The sequence below is a fragment of the Diachasma alloeum genome, unplaced genomic scaffold (genome assembly GCF_001412515.2).
Source record: "Diachasma alloeum isolate Michigan unplaced genomic scaffold, Dall2.0 Dall_scaffold_01087, whole genome shotgun sequence".
NCBI lineage: Eukaryota > Metazoa > Arthropoda > Insecta > Hymenoptera > Braconidae > Diachasma > Diachasma alloeum.
The window spans coordinates 1-10,905 of NW_021681198.1; the positions used below are offsets into that span (position 1 = coordinate 1).

The window sequence follows — 10,905 nt, forward strand, 5'->3', positions numbered from 1 at the left end:
CGTGACGTTTGACTCTCGTGAAATTTGACCATCCCCTTGTGACCCTCGTGCTGTTTGACCCTCGGGAAATTTGATCGTCCCCTTGTGACTCTTGTGACTTTTAATCCGTGTGAAACTTGACGGTCTCAATGTGACCCTTGTAACTTTTGACCTTCGTGAAATTTGATCATCCCCTTGTGACCTTCGTGACGTTCAACCCTCGTGGTGTTTGACCCTCTTGAAATTTGACCATCCTCTTGTGATCCTTTTGTCCCTTCTGATATTTTGACCCCGATGAATCATCTTATTCTTGTGACCTCCCTGATCTTTAAATCCCTTATGAATATTTTTTAGATTAATTTTTTTTCTCATTACTTGTCCCTGAGAAAATATGGATCTCAACCCATAAATATCGATACACCCAATATCGCGATGCGCAAATATCGATCCAAAATATCGAATATCGGAACAAAAAATATCGATACAAGTATCAATACTAGATCGGGAAACACTAGGTCAAGCCAAGGTTAACCCAAGGCCAAGCTAAAGTTGACCCAAAGTTGACCAAAAGTCAATGCAGAGTTGGCCCAAAGTTGACTCACGTTCAACCTTGATATTGATCTTTCTAGGCTCCAATGAATGGCTAGGAGTCGATTTTCACATTTGCCGCTTTTTTTCGGCTCCTGTTCCTAGTTAAAATTTCCGTTCACTAGAAATTTCATTTCACATTATCTTTGAAAAATAAATATATTAAAATTGTCCTGGGATTAATTTTCAATTCCCAAACAGTTGATTGGAAATAAAGAGATCACCAAGAATTACAAATCCAATTCTCAATTTTCAAAAAAGTTGATAATATTGAGAGGGGCTAGCATAAAATGCATTGTAGTCCTCGTTGCTCCAATCCTCAACTAACTCAATTTTCTCTCAAACACTGGAAATTATTGAGTCATTCCTATAATTTTCTCGAAATCCGGAAGATTTTCATGGAATTTTCTCGAAAACCTAAGAATTTTCAAGAAAAATCTTGGGAATTCGTTAGGAATTTCGATGTACAGTTTGTTTTGAATTTTCTACTAGTTTTTGGCCGATACTAGTAAAATGTTCAATAGCATATATTCAATAGGAAAAGTCAGTGCAATTCGATTTTCCTATGTAACTTATACTCTTCAGATATTTTCTGTAGAATGTCCTTGGCTCAAATTTACTACTATTTTCCTTTTGTTCTCATCAAGAAAATAAAAAAAAAGTTCGAAAATTTGAGAAGAGGAAATTCTATAAAAAATATCTCAATAGAATAAGTTATATAGAAAACAAATCGAATTCTATTGACTTTTTCTATTGAATATTTTTTGTTAAACGTCTCAATAAAATCGGCCAAAAACTAATTGAGAGTTCAAAAGAAAACCAATAGAAGTTTCTAACCAATTCGCTAGGTAAATATTTCTATTAACCCTCGATCACTCGCGCTCGGCCGCTAGCCTTCGTTTATCGCACGGTTAGCGCAGCGCCGCTGGGGTAAACCGCGCTGTTGCCATGTTGGCGCCTACCGCTACGTGCGTCTTTCAAATGTGGCAGTGAATGAAGAAGTAAATGTAGCTCGCTCGAGTGGTCAACAGAGATTCACTCGCACCGGGCGGAGCGGCGCGCTTTTNTGTCCGTTCGACTTTTTTTTTTGTAGCTAAACAAATTTTTGGAGAAAAAAAACAGATAANTGCCAACGCTCAATAAAAAGATTGAACTAGGAACTCTAATTTTTAAAAATTTGTAAACGTCAAGAAAAACAAAAATATAAATAGACAAAAACGGGCGGCGTCGCGCTCATTGAACGAGTAACCGTGGGTTGAATTTTTTCATCCGTGAATTTTTTCATCCCTGGCGCTGCGCGCTCGGGATTTTAATCTGCAAAAATATCCGATAATTTTGGAGGTCTCGTGGTATTACTACTGATTATTTTTCTCACTCAGATTTCAGCCAATCAGAGCGCAGTATTTGAGGCTGTCAAACAGTTTTATTTCGGAAATGTGTAAAAATAATTCCGAAGGAAATTCACTAGTAGCTTTTCAAATGTTTCTCATCTTTCAACGCATTTCATGTTTAATATTCTGTCTGACAGATAAACAAAAAAGTCCGTTATAAATGTATGACTGTGTAAATGTATCCGGGTGCGGTTCACTGCCCTCTGCTTGGCCGATATCCGAGTAGAAAAATAATCCGTCAAATACCACTCGTGCTCCAAAATTAATCGGATATTTTGAAGCACTAGTGGTATTACTACTGAAAATAGGATTTTTGATTATCAATGAGTTCTCAATAGATTCAAAAAAATTGAGAGTTGGATTCTTGATTTTCAATTAACTCTCAATTCACTAAGAGTAGATTGAAAGACAATTGAGAATCAAAAATCCAACTCTCAACTCTCAAAAAAGTTGAGGGTGCATTCAGAGATACTTGAGAATCAAAATTCAAAAATCAAATTTTCAATCCCGATAGTAAAGTTGATAGTAAAGAGGCCGACTGGCATAGAATGCATTTTACGCCTCGTCACTTCAACTTTCAAATAACCCTGAATTTTCTCTCAAAAACCAGAAATTATCCAGAGTCCAACTCTCAACTTGGTCCGGAAGAGCCAAGTTTCTGAGAGCGTTCCAGAAAATTCTCCGGTTTTCGAGAAATTCCGTCGATTTAAAAAAAAAATCGAAAAAATTCTCCAGTTTTCTAAAAACTTTGAATTAATGTTCCAGTTTTGTAAACAAAATCGAGAAAATTATTGAGTTTTTGGGAACGTTCTAGAAAATTCTACGATTTTCTAAAAAAATTCAAGAAAATTCAAGGTAATTCTCCGATTTTCTACTAAATTGCATGAGGTTCGCCGATTTTCTCATAAGTTCGGAAGAATTCTACGGTTATCTAGGAAATTCGATGAAATTCATCGATTTTCTAATCAATTCGGATGAATCCTCCGGTTTTCTAGAGAATTCGACAAACTTCTCCGTTTTTCGAGAAAATTCTCCAGTTTATTAAAGAATTTGCGAAAATTCTGCGTTTTTATAAAAAATTGGAGAAAATTATCCAGTTTTCTGAAAACTTTGAAAAAATTCTCCGGTTTGCGTTTGAAAAAAGAATTTTTGATTTTCAATTATCTCTCAATCTACTTTCATCGTTTTTGAGAACTGAGAATTTGATTGTTTTGTTTGTGAAAATAGCATTGTTGATTCTCAATGATTCTGAATTAGAGATGCAAAATGACAGTCATTTTTGAGATCGCGTCATGTGACCAAAAAAGGACGGTCATGTGACGCACGAATTTCATAACCACAAATGATCGCCACAAATAATTTGTAAGCAAATTGTTGTCAAACCATCTATATGGATACATAATGACGGTCAAACTCATTTCTAATTTGTGATTGTCATAAATAACATAGTTTCATCTCTAGATAGATGGAAAATGACCATAATTTTGATTTAAAAATGCACATTAGGCTAACGCAAAATGAATTCAAAGAAAAATTGATAGTAAAACAATGAGCTCGCATCTGTATAGATAAAAAATGACTGTCATTTTTTCTTGACCAATTGTGACGGTCATAGAAGGGTGGGAAAATTGTGACAGTTGTGGAAAACGTCTCGTCATATGACCGTCAATGACAGGTCATGTAATGCATTCCCAGCTCTATCTGCATCTTATTTTAAAAAAAAAGAATTCTCAACTCTGTGGAAAAGTTGAGTGTAAATTGAAAGGCAATTGATGATCAAAAATTCAATTTCCAAAATGCAAATCTGAAAATAAATTGAGAGATAATTGAGAATCAAAAATCCCATTGCCAAAAAAAAAATCCAGTTCTCAACTCTCAGAAAAATTGGAGATTAGATTGCGAGATTATTCAGAATCAATAATCCAATTTTCAACTCTAAAAAAAAGTTGAGAGTAGATTGAGAGATAATTGAGAATCAAAAATTCAACTCTCAACTTGCGAATTGAGAGTTTTTGTGAATTGAGAGTTAGATTTTTTGTTTTTGAAAATCGGATTTTTGATTAGAGAATCGGCGAATTTTCTCTAAAATTTTCTATAGTGGAGCTTTTCCCGAAATTTAGCGCAAACACGGTGAGTTTCACTTGTTTTGTTGTTTTTGTCAATTATCATTATTATTATTATTATTAGTGTTATTATTATTGTTATGGCTGAAGGAAAGTGCAATACAGTGTGTTGCTCCATTTCCACGAGTGGGAGTGAGATGCAGGAATGCTTGGTACCCGTGGGCCCTCATTGGGTTACACCCCTGAGCTATCCGCTCGACAATTCTCATTTCCATACGCCGAGTTTCGGGGGTTTCAGTGGCCCCATCTGGCACATTTTCCTATAACTGTGCGAGACAGTATGGCGACAGCTGATCGCCTCAATTCCGATTTCACTGATTGTGAGAGTTAGCGGCGTCTAATCCCTTCGGGACAACTCCCGAAAAATAGTCAAAAGTAGTTCTTTTAACGAGAATTAGTTCGCGAGAGTGTCTAGTGTGTGTGAAAATTGGAATAAGTGTTTATAACTTTGGATATTTACCGTCGCCATATTGACAGGGTGTCACGCGAGTGTGGTGTGACTAGGGGAGATGGTGGTGTTTATTTTGCGTTATTTTCTAGTCAATATTAAAAATATAAAAACCTATTTCCCCCCTTCAAGGCACCATTTCCGTTAAGAGGCAATAAATTATCTGTTTTTTCAAAAAAAAATCAGATTTTTTTATGTAACCATACGGTCGTAATTAGTGGAAACGGAAAATGGTTTTTTTTTACAAGTTTCTGGGGAATTTTCTAGGGACATGTCGGGCAAAAATCCATCCAACCGGGCCTTAATGACGCAGAAAATTCCTACTGGGCCTCAAATTAAAGCATATGATTCATTGATGCTATTGACTCATCCTGGGACCCACGGGCGCCATCTTGGATTGGGTCTTATTGATCGATAAATCTAGGGTCATTAAAGAATATTGCAGAAATTTCCTACTGGGCCTTAAATGAAAGAATATGATTCAGTGATGCTATTGACTTATCCTGGGACCCACGGGTGCCATCTTAGATTGGGTCTTATTGATCGATGAAAATCAGGTCGTTAGATAATGGTGCAGAAAATTCCTACTGGGCCTCAAATCAAAGCACATGATTCATTGATGCTATTGACTCATCCTGAGACCTGGGACGCCATCTTGGATTGGGTCATACGGATAGATGACGCTTGGGTAATGTGTTAATGAAGCAGGAAATTTCTACTGGGCCTTAAATTGAAGCACATGATTCATTGATGCTACTGAGTCATCCTGGGACCCACGGGCGCCATCTTGGATTGGGTCTTATTGATCGATGAAGATCAGATCGTTAGATAATTGTGCAGAAAATTCCTACTGGGCCTCACATCAAAGCACATGATTGATTGATGCTATTGACTCATCTTGAGACCTGGAGACGCCATCTTGGATTGGGTCATACCGATAGATGACGCTTGGGTCATGTGTTAATGAAGCAGAAAATTCCTACTGGGCCTCAAATTAAAGCACGTGATTCATTGATGCTATTGACTTATCCTGGGACCCACGGGTGCCATCTTGGATTGGGTCTTGTTGATCAATGAAACTCAGGTCGTTAGATGATGGTGCAGAAAATTCCTACTGGGCCTCAAATTAAAGTACATGATTCATTGATGCTATTGACTTATCCTGGGACCGACGTGTGACATCTTGGATTGGGTCTTATTGATCGATAAAGCTAGGGTCATTGACAAATAGTGCGGAAATTTCCTACTGGGCCTTACATCAAAGCACATGATTCATCGAAGCCTTTTGCAGATCCTTGGGTCCGTGGGACCCCCCTTTTGTCTATCGTCACTAGACCATTTGTGAAGTCTTCGGAAATGCGCGGGAAATTCGGGAAAATCGATTAATTTTTCTGCAGAAAATTAGCACGTAATTAGTACTCCTCGCTAGTATGAAAATTATGCCAATCTGATGACATTGGTCTGCTAGATAAATGGCCCAAACTAAAAAATCAAATTTTCGGCGAAAATTTTGCAGCAGAAAATTTTCTATGGGCTTCAAATTGGAGCACATGATTCATCGAAACTTTTTATACATCATTGGGTCTGTGGGACCCGCCATTTATCTGTCAGCACTATACGAATTTTCAGGGTCCTGGGAAATTCGCGGAAGATTCGGGAAAAATCGAGTAATTTTTCCGCAGAAAATTAGCACATAATTAGTACTTCACGCTACTATGAAAATTATGCCAATCCGATGACACTGGTCTGCTAGATAAATGGCCCAAACTCAAAAATCAAATTTTCGGCGAAAATTTTGGAATAGAAAGTATAATTTTTTCAGCAGAAAAAAGCACACAAAAAGCACGTAATTTGAGTTTTTCACCAACCCGATCCAATGACCCTGGTCTGCTAACTTTTTGGAGCTAAGTGAGTCTTATGATTTCCCATCCATCAGGATTTATGGACTCTAAGTGATATCGAACCCGCATTGGAGCCAGTTACAGAGAGACACCGCACTGAGATGTAAATTTATGCATGCGAAACAAATTTGTTTCAGGCAAATAAATAAATGTCTGCACAAAATCGTCGTTTAAACTCTTCTCTCAAAAAAATTTATATGGCATAACTAAATGTTTTTCTTTCCGGTTTTTTTTCAAAGCTACTCTTACTTTTGCTAAGACCCATGATGTCTGGACCAAAGACGTGACCCCCTCGAAGAATTGCAGAGCCACTTGACCACTTCACAATTGCCTCTTGTGCCTTCACGTTAATTTCCTTGTTCTCCACACCCTCTGAGCTTTCTTTATTGAAGACCATTATCAATTCGGGTACTTTTGGAAATGTAGTGAATTGATATAGCTCTGATCGCTATTAAAAAGAGAAAAAAATCGTTCAGTGCGATAATATTTGGCTGCGCATATATTTCTATGTTCATGTACTATCCAGCCCAAATAATGGAAGGGTGGAGCAAAATGAACATTTTTGACTTATAATTTAGAAAAAAATTGATCAATTCAACTCCGCTCAGACTCGTCACAGAGAAAAAAAATGGTACTTAAAAAATCATTCCATCAAAAATTCAATAAGTAATGAATATTAAAAAAACAAGTTCAAAGGGTTCATTTGGTCCCACTTTTATTCCCAGTCAATTTGAAGCGTATTGTTTGATGAATTCTATTCTATAGCGTAATTTTATTCAATCGATTTTTTTCTTACCGGATCCGTAGCCTTGATCAGATCAATAACTTTGTCAGCTCTCCTTTGAAGAGTATTTACTCTGAATACTTGGTCCTTTGGTGATTCTCCCAGCCAGCTAATCATTTCATCATACTTTGCCTGAAAGAATTTTAGAAAATTGAATATCGAGATGGTTTTTCCACTTATGTTTATATTAGTATAATACCTGAACTGTTTTTTCATCTATTTTCCTCACAGCTTTCTTATCTTTCTTCCTGCCTTCCACAACTCCATCGACCAGAATTATTCGAAAGTTACTTTTCAAAGCATGTTCAATCTCTTCAGGATACTTGAAAAACGGTTTCCCTGGTGCACTCGCCATATTCATTCTTGGTTCTAAAGCGAAAAAATTGACAATAAAGCTATAATGATAAGGATGAATCTCAAACATGGAAAATTGGAAGTGGAAACACGTTAGAAAGTAGGATGGACGATGAACCCCTGAATAATCATAAATATTTGATTGTCACAAAAAAATACCAAATAATTGGATCTTACTTGGGAAAAAATGAATATCAACGCACTTTTTCTCTTCTTAGTTAGCATATTTTTTTGTGTAAGAGGAAATTCCCTTAGCTATTAAATGAGAGTATTTGTATTGTTTCATGATTGTGCAGGCTCATCGATAATTTGTCAAGAAACAACATAAGTGTTTCAGCTCTTCCCTTCTCCTAACCTTCTATCTTTTCGTTAACTAACTATTATACCTCCGTCCAAAGAAAAAACAATTTTCCAAAATTCGAAATCGATACTGCATGTCGCAAAAAGTAACTCAAATCCTACTGAGAATAATATTTAAACCTGAACGCCTAGTGGTTAAAAATATTTTCTGCCAAAATCGCGTCAGTATAGCGAAAGAAAGAAAGAAGGGAACCCCCCCCCTCCAACAAACCTGGTTTTAATTAACCCTTCAATCTCCTTGGATTAAGACCGATGGCATCAAAATAAATAATAAATAATTACTTTGATGAATGAAACACTAATCGAGAAGAATGTAACCGAAATAAATTGGTTATGGTGGTGAGTCCTATCACCAAAATGGATTCGCGATAGTGATGCCAAATGCAGTGATGCCAGATGTGAGTCCCACTGGTCCCCACTAGAGATCAGAGATTATAAGGTAGATCTCCCACGGCAATGTAAAAGTTTCGACTGGATTTTTTCGTAGCGGTGGCGCATGAACTAAATGCGAGTACACTTTTGTTGGTAAAACAGGCAGCTATACTATTGTCGGTATTCCCCTACTGAGTGAGAATGGAATATGTATCGCGCTCGTTCTCACTCATTCTCATCTCCGTCGCGTTGTACACGTGCCCGTCCTCCACCAAACTTAACGAGTGCGAGTGAGAAAGAAAATGGAGAAGAAGGAGAGAGAAAACATTCCAACTCATTTGAACGATCTACACATAATGGGATTAATTCAATAATAATAGATTAATGAATAAGATTTTTCGCAGATTATTGCGAGATTTAGATGAATGGTTTGCCTCCTCGAGATTTGAATTCGGGGAATAATCATAATAATAATTTTGAAAAATAGTGATAATTATTACTATCATTATTAACAATTATTCGTTCGTTAGTAGCGAACGTTATTAACCGTTATTATATGGTCTCCATAATATAATTGAGTATATAATATAATAATAATATAACCTCATAGTGATAATGATAATAATAATAACACTTATTAAATAATATTATATTGGTTCTGATTATTAACTCCACGAATTAGTTGAATGCATAAATGAATCCAACGTGGAGCGCAAAAAATAATGCAGTGAAATTGATATAGTTGATTTTTATTTGTAACTATATGAATCGTGCGATAGTCTAGTGGTTAGGTCGTAGGGTCAGTATGCGAAGGGGTCAAAGTTCAAACCCAACCATAGGTAGGCGGAATATGTCATGTTAACAAAATCGGCTTTTTCAGGCGTTATTGAGAATAGGAAAAATGAGTGTAAGATGCGTTCATTTCTTTTTTTGGTATCATTAGTAATAACAGAAATATTTGTACAAAATACAATTGAAAAAAAATCGCAAAAAATATTGGCCCTTTTTAGGCTGTTTAAACCGTATTAGAAATATCAACAAAATCGTAGTTTTAAAAGCGCGAAGCACGACCAATAATTGGCGAAATCATCCATATATGAAATTTATTAATTTACCATACCAAATTTCCGTTTTTCTGGTCATTTTATATAAATAGGCTAATTTGTTATTTTAAAAATTTCTAAATTAACGGTCTTAGATTCGAATTTCAAGAAGCTCTTAATTGGTATTCTGCACATTTTTTTTTTAATTGATGAAAAAAAAATTGAAGCTCAAAAATTGGAAGTCTGCTACACTTTTCAAGATTTTAGGCATTTGTGGGCTAAATTAACTAGGAAAAACGTTAGAAAAATGCATGGAATACCTAAATATAATATCATATTTTTCAGAGATCATAGATGTCAAAAATGAAGAGTAATCAGCGGCTAAAATTTTTCGAATGGAACATTAATACGCAGAATCCTCGCCCTTTCCCATGTGTGAACCACTCATATATATATGACCATATATATATATAGTATATACTCACATCGATAAATTATATATATGTGAACGTAATTTATGACTATTTCGAGCGTCATTTATGGTGATTCTAGATATGATTTCCCTTTTAAATAGATTTAAAAAAGCGTGAATTACGTTCATATAAACATAATTTCCGTCAATTTCGAACGCATTTAACGAAGATTTTAACCGTAATTTACGCTAATTTTGGGCGTAATTCAGCATTATGAAAGCGTAAATTGCGTTCATATGAACGTAAATTATGCCGATTTTGTGTGTAATTTATGCATATGACGTGCTAAATTCCATTGAAGTAATAGTAATTTATGTGAATTTTGAGCTTACTTTAAGCTTTAACATAAATTTTAAATACGCTCAAGAAAGCGTGAAAGACGATTGCTTTTAAAGGTAATTTACGTTTATATTTTTCTATGTATAGGGTTGAAAAATAATGGGATATAAAATGAGTGTCAAAATATTGCACGCATATTTTCATATTTAATTATCTCCGCCCATCACCCATCCTCCCCCCTCCCCACTTTTCCACCAACAAGAAGGATTCAAAAATTTTCGCTCTTCACTCTCCCCCTGCTCTCCCCATCGCCATATTATGAGGGTCATAACATAATAGTAATGATAATCACGAAAATATAAGGGGATCAAAATAAAAGGGTTAAGCGATGAGGGTGAAAAAATTACATGTATATTATCATATATACACGTATGAAAATTTCATGTAGGGGTCACGGGGCCGTCATAGATAGGTGATCTAGGGGTCATGGAGGGGGGCAGTGCTTATATGCCCTCCCCTATATGGACCCCTTAGACCTTTCAGACCTCAGACCTTTAGACCCTCCAAACTCTCCAGATCAACAAAACTCTGCAAACCCTCCAGACCCTCGAGCTCTTTAAACCCTCCAGACCCTTAAATCCATTAGACCTTTAACAACCCTGAAAATTTGCAGGGTCTTGATTAGCAAAATTATCATATACAGAGATATAGGAAATCTTATAAAAAAACATACCTGAAAAATCCTATATAGATTTCCTATAGGAATTTTTCATATGGGTAACAATTTCCGCTCTTCACCCCCCCCCCCCC

At 36.0% G+C, this 10,905-nt stretch overlaps 1 protein-coding gene across 1 annotated transcript; it reads right to left on the reverse strand.

Annotated features, from left to right (window-relative positions):
* Positions 1-6,679: 6,679 nt before the first annotated feature.
* On the reverse strand, positions 6,680-8,329 carry LOC107045837 (the record flags this gene model as incomplete). The annotated part of the gene is made up of 4 exons (XM_015268222.1): positions 8,211-8,329; positions 7,414-7,583; positions 7,227-7,346; positions 6,680-6,878 (listed from the first exon to the last, which is right to left on the reverse strand). Coding segments are annotated over exons 2-4 (481 nt in total), but the record flags the coding sequence as incomplete, so codon positions are not given.
* Positions 8,330-10,905: the final 2,576 nt, after the last annotated feature.